The 17,994-nt window shown below is 39.4% G+C and overlaps 1 protein-coding gene across 1 annotated transcript; it reads right to left on the bottom strand.

Moving 5' to 3' along the window:
* Positions 1-1,708: 1,708 nt before the first annotated feature.
* On the bottom strand, positions 1,709-17,469 carry LOC113081313 (ETS homologous factor-like). Its single transcript, XM_026253392.1, has 9 exons — positions 17,334-17,469; positions 14,042-14,150; positions 10,653-10,901; positions 4,471-4,527; positions 4,147-4,203; positions 3,539-3,607; positions 2,791-2,820; positions 2,412-2,607; positions 1,709-2,326 (listed from the first exon to the last, which is right to left on the bottom strand). Exons 2-9 carry the CDS (start codon positions 14,139-14,141, stop codon positions 2,227-2,229), a joined length of 858 nt encoding a protein of 285 aa, XP_026109177.1. The 5' UTR covers positions 14,142-14,150; positions 17,334-17,469; the 3' UTR covers positions 1,709-2,226.
* Positions 17,470-17,994: the final 525 nt, after the last annotated feature.

Raw genomic sequence — 17,994 nt, 5'->3', positions numbered from 1 at the left:
AATTAACGTGAACAATAAAAAATGTTTAATTTGACATTAACTATAATAAAATGATTATATTCTAATTGATAAAAAAACTAATATATATATATATATATATATTTATACACAAAAACTCAAATATTTATTAAAGCTATATGTGACATAAATGAATTAAGGGTTGTATTTATATATTTAAGTACTGAGTATGTACTTATTATAGGGTTTGATTTAGGGATACTTGCATGCAATCATGCATAATTTATCGTTATTATAATACTAAGTACATGTAATGTGTAACAAGGACACTGTAAAATAAAGTGTTACTGAAAAAGATGACTAAAAGAATATATAAAAAATATTTTTCATTGATCCCCTGCCATTCCTTCTCAGACCCCCAGGGGTCCATGGATTGAAAACACCAGTATTAGTATTAGACAAAAATGCCTCAGTCGAAGGTTTGGGATTCCCAGTTACAGGAAGTACAGTATATTGTCTTAAGTGTGTTACCTACACATAATAAACTCCAGCAGCAGCGCTTCAGTTATTCACATATTTGCAGTTGCTGTGTTTTGTTTTACAGGTCCCCTTCCGTGATTGGAGCCCATTTTTCCTTTAGTCACAGATAGGGAATGGAGAGATAGCACAACCGTGGTTTAAAAAAAGATAAGGATTAAAAAAATATCAAAATAAATCCCTGTGAAATCACGTTTATGAAAAGAACTATAATACTCCAGAGAGTGATGGCAAAGAGTTGGAAGCTGAGAGAGGGATTTGCCTATGAAAAATCCGACAGGAAAACAAAGAGAGAGGCCAGAGAGTGTCAACGGCTCTTATCTCACGGAGCAGCAGGGAGCCGTTTATCTATCGTCCGGAGGTGGCAGCACTGTGGCCGTGACACGCACGGTGGAACAATTAACTCGCTGGCATTTCGTCTTATCTAACATAACTCAGCACTGACAACATCTTTGGCCACAGCTGCTGCAAATCATTAGCTATCATTGGCATCCGAGCAACAAAAAAAGAAAAGAAAAGACTAGCTTGACGTCCAGCATTGTCCCTGTGTTTGAAGGGATGAGGCGTTCCAGGACTCTCTGGGACATTATTGGCTACTGGCTCAATCAGGTTGAAAATTCATAATTTCTGCGACAAGTCTTTTCAGAATGTGCCCTTTATGCATCTCAGTCTCACAGATGTTGAAATGAATATAACTTGTTCATGAATTTTATTCTTCCTAGGATTCTCAGGTGTCTTCCAACTTAAATAATAAATAAATAAATCTAATGTTTTTTTTTAGTATTTTATATTTTTATTATTATATTTAATATTTTGATACATAATATTGATATTTAAACATAATAAAATATGAGTATATTAAATACTTTGATATAACTATATAAATTCTAAACCCCCCTCTCTGTATATATATATATATATATATATATATATATATATATATATATATATATATATATATATATGGTTGTATAATTATAGATTTAATTATATATTTAACATGAAAATATATTACATGTTGAAGAATCATATATTTATTAGATTAATAGAAAATTCAAAGAAAAGCATAAAATTACATCTTCGGGCTAAAATTTTAGTTGCCATCTTGTCTAAATCTGGCACAATTTCAATTTGATTAATAGAAGAAAAAAAAAAGACTATTAAAAAGGTCTGTGTTTGCTGCAAGAAATAAAAAAACCCTCTTAATTTGGTGTTTAAAATCACTTTTATTATTTTTTTTTTCTTCATGACTTTAATTATAAAATGCACAACCTATAAACAAGCATTGATAAAAACTTTACATTGTGGTTTATTGTGGTTCATGCCATACAAGACCACAACCGTTTTTTTTTTTTTTTTTTTACAAATCTTAGTCCTTCATTCCAAATCCTTTGCTGTTTTTACCAGGGTAAGTCTACTCTAAACGGAGTTCATTCTACTTAATGAACTGCTCCCTGCATTCAAGACAAGCTAAGCTATTTAAAAGCAAAGCTGGAGTTGGTTTATCATTTCCAAAAGCCAGTTAACCAGCTTTTCATAGTTGATACAAAAACATGTATACCTTTAGAGTCAAATGCATATAAAATAGTGGTACATATGTAACGTAAACATAGTAAAAATAGAATCAACTACTAACAAGTTGACAGACAAGTACTTCAAAAAACAACTCAAATGGCTATAATGTTATAAATACAGGTTTCACTAGGAATCTACATGTGAAGACAAAGTCCTTCACTTCTCAGACTCTCTCCAGCCTCGAGCGTTCCGGCCGAACTTATAGACAAGTCTACGTCCATCCACCCGTTCCAGGATCTCTCGTTTATAATAATACCTTGGGAGAGAAAGAAACATGCGAGAAGCTCAGAATATTGGTCAGAGTCCTTTAAAAAGTCGCAAAGCTCCAGGGAAGATGTTACCTCATCGCTCGACTGAGTTTCTCGTAGGTCATACTGCTGTTATTTTTCTTCTTGCCCCAAAGCTGAGCCACAGCTTCCGACTTAAGGAAGCGGAAAACCCCCTCGGAGCGATCCTCCCATTTGATCAGGCCAGGGTTGCGCTCGGGGTTCAGGAGGATGTCTCGGATGAACTCCCACAGGTGCGTCCCACGAGGGTCTGTGGAAACATGAGACGTTAGTTGAGAAGCAGAAGGAATCTAAAACGGCCTCAAGACATCCACGTGCCAGAGGATTCGGTGCGTGCTGCTGTCAAATTCTCTAAAGACAACCGCCGGGTGAAGTTCAGGACACATTAACAAAAAAAAAAGATTGTGTAAGAAGTGAAAAAATTTCAACTCACTGTGTCTTTTGACTTGTGACCGCTTGGGATCTGAAATGAGAAAATGACAATGAAACCACTGTTTTTAAAGGGCCAGCTCATGTTTATTTTTTGGTCATGGAAAACTTGTGAATAATAACTTCAACTTTGACTTTTGGCTTAAGGGTACTTTGATGTCTTTTTGTAGTCAGTATTCATGTATTGAACTTTTCACTCCATTTATGGGAATGGAGGAAACCCTATTCAGGAAGTGCACTAGTTAATGCATATGTATTTTAGTTCCTATGTTTAATTGTGTTGTTTAAGTTTCTATAGGTGGGCTGTAAAGATTTCATTCGTATCAGTAGCTTTGCAACAGCACTGCATGACTATCTAATTGGCCTGATCTCAGTCCTTTTTGCCTGCATTGAACAAATCCTTTCAGTTACGCAACACAGAATATAAGGAACAATACAGCAAAGAGACCTACGGCAAATTGTGTTTTATTATATCTTCAAACCTTTGTTTATAAAAAGTATTTATTTGCAAGCAAGTATAGCATGCATATATTAATGCATTTGCAAATGCTTTTATTCAAAGCAGCTTTCACTGAATTCAAGAAAAATCCCTTTAAACTGAAATATTACCAATGTTTTTGAACATTTACCATGGTATTACCCTCAAACACAATCCCTATACCATGGTACAGGGATAGTACTTTATTATCTGGAAAGGAAGCAAGGAGAATGCTGTTTTTTTTAGGATTAGGTTTAGGATTAAGATCGTTTACCTGGGCTTGACGGAGCTGGTGAAGATAATATGGTGTTGGGCTGGAATGAGTTTTTGATGTCAAACAGTTCTGAGGAAAGAGAACATATGACACAATATCGTTAAACCATCAGGTTAAATAAATAATCTTCTTGTTTTAACTGGAAATATGTAAACAAATGTGATGCTGGACCATAAAACCAGTCGTAAATTGCACAAGTTTATCTGTAGCAATTGACAACAATACATCGTATGGGTCAAAATGATCAATTTGCCAAACATCATTAGGATATTAAGTAAAGATCATGTTCCATGACGATATTTTGTAAATTACCTATTGTAAATATCAAAACTTAATTTTTGATTAGTAATATGCATTGTTAAGGCCAACTTTAAAGGCAATTTTCATAATATTAGCTTTTTTTTAACCCTTAGATTTTCAAATAGTTGTATCTCTGTCAAATATTGTCCTATCCTAACAAACCATACATCAGTGAAAAGATTCTTTAGCTTTCAGAATATGTATCTCAACTTCAAAAAAACAAAAACAACCCTTATAACTGGTTTTGTAGTCCAGGGTTATAAATTAAAAAATAAATAAATAAAATCATTGAGTAATTTCACAGGTACCTGAAGTGTTGTAAAAGTTGGATTCTTCCTTAAAGGGGAGGATTGAACAAGGGAAGTCTGTTGAAGAAAAAGAAGTACTTGGTTACAAAGTCTTATATATATATATATATATATATATATATATATATATATATATATATATATATATATATATATATATATATATATAAAAGTCTTTAATTATTCCAAGAGAATCTGTTAACTTATGTTTTCAGCAGCAGATGTGGGTCAATGTTTTGTCACTGATATTATGTGAACTTTATGCTAGGAGGATTGAAATGAAACCAAAAGCTCTTTAGTTTTACTTTGTGTGTGGTTACTTACTATCTATTTCTGTTTTAATGTCCGCTGGTGTGAACATATCTGTTTGAACATACTGACCTGTGACATAAGAAAAGAAAAAATATATCTCAATAACAGAGTACATGTTTTGCAAGGACTACCATCAGATTTCATCAAATATCATCAAACCAAGCAAGTAACTCCCGCGTCATGTGGTCTTAAACCAGTTTAACTTGTTGGTAAGGTTCTCACATGTCACCTGTATACGTTTTTCTGGATTTTATTAGGTTTAGTAACACACTGTAATGGAAAGTTTATCAAACTTGACGGTTTGTGAAAATCTTGGTCTTGTTAGCAACACTCTCCTGGATTCATTATAGCGTTGTAAGAAGAGGTAAGAAGAGGAAAGATGAACAAAGAGTCTGTCAGTCAATGTGATTTTACCAACTAGGACAGGTTTGAATCCTAAAAATATTTTTTAGCCTTTCTGCCTTTATAGGACTGTCGAAGAGAGAAAGGAAACTATTGGAATGGAAAGAGGAGAATGGAACTGGGAAAAGACCACAAGCTTGGACTCAAACTTGGGTTATCCAAAATCTTTAACCTTGCTGCCCACAAGGCTATGTCTCCAACCTTGATTTTCAGCCTGTATGAAACAACATTTCTATAGCACACAACTGACAGCAAAACTCTATCCCTACACAAAGCCAAACCATAACATACTCCATCAGAAGAAAACGTCTCGGTTACGTCTGTAACCTCGGTTCCCCGAGAAGGGAACGAGACGATGCGTCGATAACGCTTTGGGAACGCATTCTGCGTGAGTGCGTCTGAAGCATCCATGTCAACTAGTCCAATGGCGAGAGTGAGCGTCAGGAGTGACGTCACGACCAGGAATTGATAAAAACCCCAACCGGAGCAACCGGTGTTAGCTTCGACAGTGCCGAAGCAAGTCGATCACAGGAATGAAGGAAGTATGGCAGGGAGACGCATCGTCTCGTTCCCTTCTCGGGGAACCGAGGTTACAGACGTAACCGAGACGTTCCCCATCGAGGGAGAGACGATGCGTCGATAACGCTTTGGGAACGAGAATACCCAAACCGCCATATTACAAGTGCCTGAGTGTCAGACAGAAAACCCAACGCCTCTAGAATTAAAAACCTGAGACCCGGGAGTAGCGTCCAGGTCTAGGCTATAAAACCTGACGAATGTGAGTGGCGAGGACCAGCCTGCCGCATCACAAACATCCTGAAGAGAGGCCCCAGATAATAAGGCTCTAGAGGCCACCATACTCCTAGTAGAATGAGCTCTGACCCCCAAAGGGCACGGTAGGTCAGAAGACTCATAGGCAAGAAGGATAGCCCCAACTATCCACTTACTAAGTGTCTGTTTAGTGGCAGGAAGACCTATCTTAGGTGACCCGAAACAAACAAACAGCTGATCGGATTTCCGAAAAGAAGAAGTCCGATGAACGTAAGTGTCCAATGCTCGCACAGGGCACAAGAGGTTAGACTTTTCCTGGTCCGACGATGCAAACGGGGGAGGACAGAAAGCCTGCAGAACAATAGGTCTCGGAACAACGGTCGGTACCTTAGGGACGTATCCCTGCTTCGGGTAGAGAAATGCTTTGACCATCCCAGGTGCAAATTCAAGGCAGGTGGGAGAAACCGAGAGAGCCTGAAGGTCTCCGACTCTTTTAAGGGACGAAATAGCAAGGAGAAAAGTAGTCTTAAACGAAAGAAACTTCTCAGAGACCGAATCTAGGGGCTCAAACGGAGCCCTAGAAAGGCCTTCTAAAACTATAGCCAGGTCCCAGGCCGGCACTCTAGAACGAGTTGCAGGTCTCAGCCTCAAGGTGCCACGAAGGAAACGAGAGATAAGAGGGTCTCGACCCAGAGATGCACCACCCACTTGGGCGTGGAAAGCCGAGATGGCCGCCACGTAAACTTTTAAGGTGGATGGACATAGACCAGAAGCGAAGCGGTCTTGTAAAAACTCAAGAACTGAGCCAACAGAGCAGTGGACGGGGTCACACTGATGTTGGTAACACCAAGAAGAAAAAACATTCCATTTGAGTCTATAAAGTTTCCTCGTAGCTGGAGCTCTGGAGCTAAGAATGGTCTCCACAACCTCAGTTGAGAGACCACTCTCTATGAGTTGCGCCCCCTCAGAGGCCACACCCAAAGCTTCCAAATCTCTGGCCGGGGGTGAAATATAGTGCCCCCGGCCTGAGATAGAAGGTCTTTCCTGATCGGGATCTCCAAGGGAGAACCGTCGAGGAGATGAATCAGGTCCGCAAACCAGATTCGACTCGGCCAGTGTGGAGCTACGAGAAGTAGACTTACTCCGTCCTGGCGGACTCTCTCCAGAACTCCTGGGAGCAGAGCAACAGGGCCACGTCTGTACCATAGCGTCCAACCCCAGGGGGGCTGGATGAGTAAGGGAGAACCATAGTGGACAGTGCGTCGTGTACTGAGAAGCGAACAGATCCACTTCTGCTTGGCCATAACATTCCCATATGAGCTCCACCACCTCCGGGTGAAGCCTCCATTCCCCTGGCCTCAGCACCTGCCTCGACAGGGTGTCTGCTCCAATATTCTGAGTCCCTGGTATATACATCGCCCTCAGAGAGCGTAATTTCCCCAGAGACCACAGGAGGATCTGGTGCGCTAATTTGCAGAGTGGGCGCGAGCGCAGACCCCCCTGACGGTTGATGTAAGAGACCACCGATGTATTGTCTGTGCGGACCAGCACATGATGGTCCCTCAGGTCTGGCAGGAAGTGCCTCAAAGCTTTGAAGACAGCCATCATCTCCAGGCAGTTGATGTGCCAAGAGTGATGATGGCTCTCCCACAGACCCTGAGCTGAGCGGCCTTCCATTACCGCTCCCCAGCCGGTAAGGGAAGCATCTGTCGAGATGGTAACCCGATGACAAAGAGCTCCCAATACCGGACCCTGGGACAGGAACCAGTGTTCTCTCCATATGACCAAGGCGCGGAGACACCGCCGCGTGATCTTGATCGTACGAAGTGGGTTTCCCCTCGGGGAGAACCCTCTGGTCCTGAGCCACCACTGAAAAGGTTTCATGCCCAGCAGGCCAAAGGGGATCACATTGGACGCTGCTGCCATGAGACCCAACAATCTCTCGAACTGTTTTACAGTGCGTGACTGGCCTAGCTTTAGCTCCGAAGTGGCTGCGAGGATGTTGGCTACACGAGCGGGCGAAAGAGAGGCTCGCATCGTGACCGAATCCCATACCACCCCAAGAAAAGTGGTCCTCTGTAATGGAGATAGCACACTCTTCTTGGTATTGAGCCTCAAACCCAACTTTTGCATATGAGCGAGGACGACATCTCGATGCCGAACCGCCAACTGTTCTGATTCTGCTAAAATCAACCAGTCGTCCAGGTAATTCAGAATACGTATGCCCTGCAGCCTGAGCGGGGCCAGAGCTGCATCTACGCATTTCGTGAATGTGCGGGGTGAGAGAGCTAGACCGAAGGGAAGTACCCGATACTGGTATTCTTTGCCCCCGAAAGAAAACCTTAGGAACTTCCTGTGCTGAGGGAGGATGGAGATATGGAAGTACGCATCTTTTAGGTCTATTGTGACGAACCAGTCCTCGGATCTGATTTGAGTCACGATCTGTTTGAGTGTCAGCATCTTGAATTTTAATTTCTGAACTGTACGATTCAACAGACGAAGATCTAAAATGGGACGCAGCCCTCCATCCTTTTTTGGAACAATGAAATAACGGCTGTAAAAACCCGATGCCCTGTCGGGAGGATACACCTGCTCTATAGCATTTTTCGCTAAAAGAGATTTCACTTCTTGCTCCATGACCAGAGCCTGCTCGGGATGCACTACTGTGAGCAACACCCCGTTGTAGCGTGGGGGACGAGAACCGAACTGGATTCTGTAGCCCTTCTCTACTATCTGCAGGACCCATTGAGATATATTCGGCAGACTTTTCCATTCTGTCAGACATTCTACTAAGGGAACCAGCCTCTCGAGGCTGGCCTCTGGTGTAATTAGAACAGCTAGTTCGGGGACCTGAAGCCGAAGCGCAGGAACCACCTGAGCTAACTGCTCTTGGACCCCCCTCAGAGGGAGCGAGCCTGACGCAGCGTCTGGGAGACACAGCGCCAGAGACCCGCTGGAGACCGCTGCGCCCCGAGGCACCAAGGGTGGCGGGGTTGGCAGGACGGCCCCGTGAGAGCACCGAGACCGGACGGGCACCGTATACTGAGGTGTACACCGCACTGTCTCGATTGGGGCTGCCCTCACAGGTCTGACCCATTTGGCGTCAGGACCTTTTCTTCTGAGCCGAAGCTTTCTTAGCGAGAAGAACGGTCCTCAGATCCGGCTTCTGCTTAGATTGCTTTGGCTGTGAGTGCTGGCTCGGTCCCCGTGATTTTTGAGGAGGAGCGCGAGACGCAACACTCTCTTTTTGAAAAACACGATATGAGGAGCATGATGGCTGGGGCTGCCTTGCACGCCCAGCAGCATCAGGATTAGAACGGCGAGGGAGAAAACTTTTAAAAGCTTCAGATTGCTTTTTATTTTCTTGAAATCTTTCAACCACTTCATTCACAGCATCACCAAACAGACCTTCATGAGAAATGGGAGCGTCTAAAAGAAAAGATCTATCTTTATCTTTAATATCTGAAAGATTAAGCCAAAGGTGTCTTTCTGTAGAAACCAAAGCAGCCATAGATCTACCAATAGCACGTGCTGTTTCTTTAGTCGCCCTGAGAGATAAATCCGTAGCCCGACGAAGTTCGCGAATTTCGTCACGGCTGATTCCCTCACTGTTATCTAACTCCCCCAGCAGCTCAGCCTGATAAGCCTGAAGCAAAGCCATCGAGTGAAGGCAAGCTCCAGCCTGACCTGCTGCTGTGTAAGCTTTACCCACTAAATTAGATGTGATCTTTAAAGGCTTCGTGGGCAAAGTCGGGTTCTTAATAGATGACGCTGAACCAGGGGAAAGATAGCTCGCGAGCGTCTGCTCCGCCCGGGGCATCGCTTCATAACCATTTTCTTTCAGCCCTCTTATATCAGAATAAATGCGCACTTGAGGGCTGAAAAGACGTGATGAATATGGCTTATTCCACGATCTAGACAGCTCACTGTGAAGATCAGGGAAAAAAGGGAGACCCCGTGATGTAGGCGATGTTTTAGAAGACAGAAAACGCTCGTCTAATTTGCTTTTAGGACGAGCGCTCTGTTTATCAGATGGCCAAGATATATGTAATTTATCTACAGCTCGTGTTAATACATCAACCAACTCCTCATATGCTGGGGAAAGAGATGGCGAATCCTCTTCCCCCCTGATTGTGTCACCTTCACTGCCCGTTACATCTAACTCCTCGGAGCTAGAGCAACGAAGCAATGGGCTCTCCCCCCGGGCGGAAGAAGCCGCGGGGCGGGCTTCCGACACCGGAGTTTGAGCTATGGATCTCCCAGGTAAGGGAGGAGAAAGAGCCCTCGGACCCGTCTCCAACCCCGCTGAGAGATCCATTTGCGAACCCCAGGAATGCACTCTCCGTTCTGCCTCGGCAGAAGCGGGTCCTGCACCCTGAGGAGCGCGAGGCTCGCCGCTCTTCTCATCAAAGAGTGACAAGCGGGAGCGGAGCATGCGAAGCGAAAGCTTCTCACAATGCGGGCAATCAGTCTCCTCGAAGGCTGATAACGCATGCTCCACTCCCAAACAAACTACACAAAGCTCGTGTGTATCCCCACCCGTTAAATAACGCGGGCAGGGAGAAGCACACGGTTTGAATAGTTGCTTAGCCATAGTATATAAACTTTGCACAAGACAACAGTAAATATGACAGACAGGTTTGACACAGATCGCTTGCTGAGGCACAGAAAGCTAACACCGTTTGCTCCGGTTGGGGTTTTTATCAATTCCTGGTCGTGACGTCACTCCTGACGCTCACTCTCGCCATTGGACTAGTTGACATGGATGCTTCAGACGCACTCACGCAGAATGCGTTCCCAAAGCGTTATCGACGCATCGTCTCTCCCTCGATGGGGAACTGCAGATTGACGAGAAACAATCTGTTTACTGGTTGACAACCATGTTGATCCAGGATCAACAAGATTGTTGATCTAGGAACATGTCAAAATCACATTAACCATCTTGTTCAGGGTTGGAAGGGTAGGCACTAGACAGAGGTAAAATGCAACCTCTAATATCTTAATATCCCTCTGTATCTTACCGTTCCACTTTAGGTCAGCCAGGCTCTGGAAAAGAATGGAACCCACGGATCCGGCTGCTCGGGTGAAGTCTTGGAAGCTCATGATGCACAGTTGCCTCCCGTCAAGGTCAAAGTTCTGGAAGGGAATGCTGGTGGCATCGATTTGGTGCATGTCCAGCGTCTGTTGGAGCCATTCCCACACCTGGTACTTGGTCCAGTTTTGTGGGTGTAGATCTTGAGACCAGAGTCGGCTCATGTAACTGGAATTCACTGTGGATATGTTGAGATTTCAGAAAGGGTTTAGTAAATGCCCCTGCTAAAACCTGGTTTATGCTGGTTGGTGCTAGTCAATTTTGGCCTTTTTAGTGAAGTTGGTTGACCAAGAGAAAGTCTTGTTGTCTATCTAAAGGGAAACTTATAGAAATACTAACTGGACCTGAGTGAAGTGAAACTGTTAAAAGCTGAGGTGTGTTTTCCAAAACCATTGTAAGCTAACTATGGTCACAAGTAGAGATGGGCAGTATTTATGATACGTGTATTTCAAATATAGTTTCAAATTAGTAATTTTTATTTGATAGGGTTGATGAAAATGGCTTCATATTTTGTATCAATATGCTATAGTTTTGAATTTTTGTAGTTTTAAAATACTGTAAAATACTTTGTAAGAAGTCTAAATGGTGACATCATAAAAATGCAGCCTCTACTCAGTAGTTTGCCAAGACTTGTTACTACACTATTAATGTGTACGTATCCTCTATACTTTTATGGCTCTCAATAGATTCAGTGGTTGGAGTGGGAGGTTAATACTCCCTGACAAGTTCTGTAGCTACTTTCTGATTACGTTTTTGGCTACATTTAAAGTCAAAACATATTGATCATTTAATAATTGCTGAAATGCTAAAATGTTGTTTTCAACTTCCAAATAGGTGTCCAATGATTGATAAATAAATAAATCTTTGATTGCTGAATGTTGTACTATAATTGAAGTAGCGGTTTAGTTTAGTAGGATCATGACACCATTGTATGAATGACTGCCTGACACATAATTAGTGATTCAAGCACGTAGTGCTGAAACCCTATTATTATTCCGCCCTAAAACTGATCATGTAGTCCAAACCATGAAAGTTGGTCAGACCGTAGTAGTCATTCGGCCTATTAGGGGTGCTACAGTGAGCAAAAATGTGAAATATAGCATAACTCCGTTTGTTGTAGATTCAAGTTTTTTATATCACTGGAATCCTTGGCTCAAGACAAACAAATCTATCACTGATTTTATTTCCATTCTAGAAAAATATTCTGCCATTTTGAATTTTGTCCAAAACCTACTTTTGCGAACTAGTCCTAGGTTTTTCGCCTGATCGGACCCAAACCAGTGCAGAGATATTATCTGGACAGACAATATCAATAATTATCAATAAATAAATAAAAATAAATAAATAAAAATTGTTATAAAGGTTAAAAACACTGTGTTGTATGAGAAATTATTATGATTATGATTACATTGAAACCTGAAAATGACATATAAAGTCTTGAAAAGAGAAGACTTGGAATAACTATTGTGTCACCTATCATTTATTTCAAATTTCTATATGTGTAACAAAATGTGTGTGCATGTATGTTTGTGTCTGTGTATGTGTGTGTATAAGCATGCTTATTGAATATTAATATAATCGTTTAACCATTTCTGTGTGTCTGCAAACCTATTCTCCATTTTGGATGTGTTTTACTGTCAGCTATACATCAAGGTTTGTCTAGACTCTAAAAGTATATATACCTTAAAGGTCTTTAAGTACTTGAACCCCAGTAATTGCTGCTTGCAGCTATATTATATTATTATATTTATGATTAACAAACTAATTATTAATTATTAATTTAATTATTAACTAGTTAGAAACTTATTGCTGTGAATTACCATCAGTTGTCTACTTATGAATGACTTGTTTCTCAATGAGTCCGTGTTGCTGATGCAAAGTAGGCCTTTAGTTACCAAACACAAAGTAACTAAATTAGGCCACAATTGTGAGTCATTCGCAAACTGTTAAAACTAAACTGATGTTTACTTTAAAACTAACCTTCATCTGGGAGATTACAGGGATATGTGAATATTTGATCTGTCAACTGGTTGCGTATGTCAGATTTATGGCGTGACTCAGACAGATAAAAGCTGTTGCTATCAAACATTATTTACTTAATCAACTGAGTCAGTGTAATGGAGAAATGATAGATCAAGCAGGCAATTGATGGAAGGTTTGCTAAGAAATTTCATGCTCCCTTGCAAAAGTTTTTATTAGTATTTTTGAAAAAAAAAAAGAGTACATATATATTTTACATATATAGAGTACTTTATTTTGATACATGGTGTGGTTTGCTGTGTTTTGTAGTTTATTTTGATACTTTTAAAATCAAGATATTTGGTATTTAAATAGATTTAATGTATCTTTATCCAACCCTGGTTTCCAGTTTTACTGAACTCTATTGTTAACAATGGAACTTGCTGTCATAGCTGCTTTTGTGAAACGCTCACCTGGTTAGGAGCTGTTCAAGCTGGATGACCAGCATAATCATAGTGTTATAGCAAAGTTTGCCGGTGAAGTTGTTTGACTAGTAAGGTCATTGTTGAAGCAAACTGATTAAGGAAGTCTTGTGTGTATCACTAGAACAAAAGCCTTCAATCCTGCTTTTGGAGACCCATCATCCAGCAAAGTTGATTTACAACCTGTTTCAACAAACCTACCTATGAGTTTCAGACAGTTTTGAAGACCTTGATTAACTGGTTCAAGGTTGGAACTAAACTCGGATTACTTGGGACCAGTTGCATAAACTGTTTAGACTAGTCTTAAAAAGTTTTTTTTTTCTTTAAGACTGGTCACAACTTTTTAAATCCAGTAATGAAAAGGTTGATTGGTCTTATTTGTATTGGAAAAGTAAGACTGAAATCCCATTGGCAACTGCTAGGTGGTCAAACTGGTTTTTAAGACAGTCTTAATATGGTGTCTAAGTTTATGCAACCGGCATAAAAGCGGGGCTGAAGACCTCTGATCTAGATCATTCCAGCACACTAGCATCACATGTGGGGACCAACATCCAAAACAAAATATATTCTGCTGAACAGATAAACTAGTCTTAGCAGTCAGTTACACAGTATAAAAAGTAAATACAAGAACTGCACATGGTTTCTAGATAAGTGTAAATCACTTTCACTATCTGTACATGGTCCCCAGTGCATGCAACTGATAACCTAGTAACTCCAGCAGTGACTGCTAGAGTAAATGATTAACCTGCCAGAAAAGTCTCCGCCGATTAGATTATAAACAAAACGTACAACCTAAAATCTGTACTGGAATTGTACTTGATGGAGGAATAATCACAAGTGCACTTTCTCTGGAGTTTCAGATAAGAAGAAACTTTACCATCAGTGCAGTTGTAGTGGGATGTCCAGGAAGCAGGTAGCTGGTTATCGACACTCACATTAGCTGGGATACTCATGACACCGCTGGCCTGAAGGACCATGATCCAGTGCTATTGAAAGAAATGGAAAGGAATGTTTATTTCTTGCCACCCAACCAGAGATGTTTCTGCAACTTTCATACAATGCACTAGAAAAGTCCAACTTAGCCTCAGGCATAAAGTTAATGCCTTATACCTCTTTCCTTGTGGGATTTGACCCAACAACCCTTACCTCAAAATACTTACACTGCACCATCAAACTCCCTACTCAAAAAATGTTTAAAAAACTTGTTGCATGGGAGAGTAACAGCACACTTGCCGCCATTCTCGTAATAATAAACATACATACTGTGCCAGAAATTGACATATAATTAAGTGTAGACTTTATACCAGATTACAGTTATGTTCAGTGAGTTAAAACAAAGGTCTTGTATGTTCAAAGGGGTAAAGGGAGGGGGTGAATTTTGCATAGGTGTCCTTCGTGCCACGCTCAACCACACATGCAGACACATTTGCACAGGAATGTGTCAGTGTGTCTAAATGCTTTGCATACATAAAAAAGGTCCACCTGTCCTGCAGTTTAACAGTTAGATCAATGGTTCAGTCATTCCATGTACTATATGATCATATGATCAGCGTTATACAAAGCACTTTTTAAATTCATCTAATGCTGTGAATGCATCTGTGTTGTGAGTTACAGGTTAGCTGAAAGCTACTGCATAAATACCTTTTGTACAGAGGAGCTCAATGAAAAACATCAGCACGATTGAATTCCAATCAAGTATCCCGAAACGTTTGTCTGTTGAACTTTATAAAATAATGATTCATTTAAAAACCTAGATTCAGGGAATTATAGATCCTGGTCCAAAAGGTATGCAACTTAATTTTACAGCCTCCTATGAGACCTAATAACTTCAATGAAAAATCCAAGATGGTGGAATTTTTTTGCACAAGACAAATGTGAGTTGTAGACTTAGATTTTAATGCAACATTAGTGTTCGGTGTGAATTTGTATGCCTATTTTATACTTGAGTAGCAGCATGCTAAAAATGCAATTTTTGTGGTTTGCATCGTATGTCGACTATTACAAGATGGTAATTTATGTGGTTCCACGAGGTTATGAAATGTGGCTTTATGTTGCATTAGAAATTCTAACGTTATTTGTATGCTCATGAGATGCAAAGAAGATGATATTTTATTCTATCTGCTAAAAGTGACATTTTAATATAACCTTTAAGTTAACATAATAACCTATACTTAACTACAGAATCTCACATGACACAGGTCAGGTGATCTCCGGTGTATTCCTATTGGTTGTCCCATCAGGATGCTGCTCATATCATCAATGTAAACCTTTACTAAAGTCATACATATGGTTGTTTTTGGCGCTTCAAGTTGCTGTTACTGTGAACGAGGTGAAGACTTCGCTAGGTTTTGGATTAGATGAAGAACAATTCATATAATGATCATATTATAAAAAAGAAAACAACAGGATATGAACATGTAACATATGATAAAAATGTGATTCAGTCAAATGATGTAGCAATGACATTATTTACAAGAACTGAGTTTATTGACATTCCTTGGAACGGTTGTTAACCTGTTTAGTTTGGTGTCTTTGTCAACTGTGGAAAATTCTCTGATACGTTAGTGTATAAAGCTGTATGGGACCAACTTACCTGTCTTATCTGTTCCACTAACAAACTTCCTACTTGAAATCTGACCTATATTTGTCTTTTTATTGATCCGAAGATGACCTAGCAGATCATTTTATGGAATGTGTGTAAAACTGGCGGGGGAGCTGTGCTAACAATAGAAAATGTTCACACCAAGAGCAAATAAAGGAAATTAAAAACTTAATAAGAAAAACGTTCAGTTAAAACTAAATTAAGATGAACTGAAACACTGAATTTTATCCTTCCTCCAACATATCAATTATTTGTATTCGTGCTTTTTGTTTTCTTAAATTGAACATTTCCAGTTTACTCAAATTAATTCATGAATAATTGTAAAAATATTTTATGAATACATAAATATTAATATTAATGACTAAAAAACACTATAAAAACCTTAATTTTTTTTTTTTTAATAATTACTTAAACGTCTGAAATAATTTCTGGAGTTTTCAGTGTGCTCTAATCCAAATTATTCCTATCAAATATTTCTTGATTTCGTATTTTTATTCATTATTAATTATACAAAGATTTCATGAATATATAAATAATTATACTAATACTAATAAAAAATGCTAAGTTGCTTATAATATCCTTTAAACTTAAATTTAAAAAGTAATTACTAAAATGAATTAATTTGTGAGGTACAGAACTTTTACAGTTTTCTAATTAAGAATGGACACTTTGTGTAATCACAATCGGCATTTGTCTAGAACAGTGATATGAATCTATTAGTTTTATTTCCAAGGAAAGGTGATTCATAAATCAAATTACTAATGAATTGCTCTTTGTTTCTTTTAACTGGAAAAGCAGGTTGCCAGATTCTTTCCAGCATTATGAAACCAATCTGATGCATTTAATCCCAGACTGGTGTGTTACTACGGTGATGTCTACTTTAATGTATGAGGAAAGAAATCTAGAAACACATATTTGGGTGTTTATCACATTCCTTACAGTAACTGACCCAACAATGTGGGCTACAGGCTGTCAACTTCCTTTACCTATCAGTTACGGAGCAATACGGGCCATTTACACTCAATTTGTTTTGGTTGTACACAGTGTGCAAAGTGTTTCCAAGTTTCAGAGGCCCAAAAGAGTTTAGACACCTACAAATGTATGAATGTCATTGCAACAAATGACACTTTAAGTAACTTTTTTAAACCTATAAAAAAAAAAAAAACTTTTCTTTTTGCATTCTTATTATTATTATTATTTTTTTAAGTTTAACATTTTCAGTGTGGCACCTAATATTTCTATCAAATAGTTCTTGATTTTAAGAACTGGTTTAATGTGCATTTATGTAAAATAATAAATAAATAGCCTGTTTGACTTTCAAGAATACTGCATGTGTGCAAGTTAAAGTTTGTTTAAGTAAATGATGAAAAAAAAACAAAATTGCCCAAATTTAAAAAGGCAGGACAACAAATGAATTATTTTTGGATTTTCAGATACAATACAACTATTGTATGCCACTTGCTAGATTAGAATAGTTTTCCATAATCATCTGGGATCGTCATTGAAGCGCATGAGTGAATGAAACCTTTCCTGCAGAGCATGAAAGAGAATTAAAGTGTTGTCTCACCAGAGATGTTGAATGTGATCCTGGTTCAGAGTTAAATGTCTCTTTCTGAAGTTGTCAGCGTCTGTATGGGAGAGAAGATTCGAGTTCAATGGAGAGGTTGTGTTGTGTACCTGTGACACTGCTGAGGCCTGCCAAACTTCTGTGACAGAGTGCCACCTCGTTCACCAATCAGGATTTTTATTCCGTCTGCTTCCTGCTGCTTTGATTGGCTTATTTTCACACCAGGTGTGTTACAAGTAATTTGAATATGGTAAAAAAAAAAAAAAAAAGACTGTTGTAGCAAGTCACTTTCACTATGAACACTAGCAGTCTCTCTCACTCGCCCACATGCTTCAGCAATCCTGCCGGTGATTCATCTATTGATGTTTAACTAGAACCATACAGTTGCTCTTTTTGTTTTTACATTATTTTCCCGTTTTGACTCTCAGGGTGGTATTGTTATTAATAATATTTATTTATAATAATTTGTGGGTCATAAAAGACCAAAAAAGATATTTTTGAACAAAAATTAAACATATTTCAGACAGCTCTTTATATACACGATACCAGTCAAAAGTCTTTGAATAGTACGATTTTTTTTTAAGAAGTCTCTTCTGCTCAACCAATGTACAGCAAAAACAGTACAGTTTTGAAATATTTTTTACTATTTAAAATAATTGTT

The sequence above is a fragment of the Carassius auratus genome, unplaced genomic scaffold (genome assembly GCF_003368295.1).
Source record: "Carassius auratus strain Wakin unplaced genomic scaffold, ASM336829v1 scaf_tig00033762, whole genome shotgun sequence".
In the NCBI taxonomy this organism is placed as follows: Eukaryota; Metazoa; Chordata; class Actinopteri; order Cypriniformes; family Cyprinidae; genus Carassius; species Carassius auratus.
Note: the sequence above shows the minus strand (reverse complement) of the source record. Positions and strands in the feature narration are given on the sequence as shown.

Bases quoted from the DNA above. Each gene is read 5' to 3' on its own strand.
- LOC113081313 (XM_026253392.1), bottom strand. From the start codon at position 14,141: ATGGTCCTTCAGGCCAGCGGTGTCATGAGTATCCCAGCTAATGTGAGT. The intron at 10,902-14,041 runs GTAAAGTTTCTT...ACATATCCACAG, and splicing joins CCACTACAACTGCACTGATG to TGAATTCCAGTTACATGAGC. The intron at 2,821-3,538 runs GTAAACGATCTT...TTCTCATTTCAG, and splicing joins ACCAGCTCCGTCAAGCCCAG to ATCCCAAGCGGTCACAAGTC.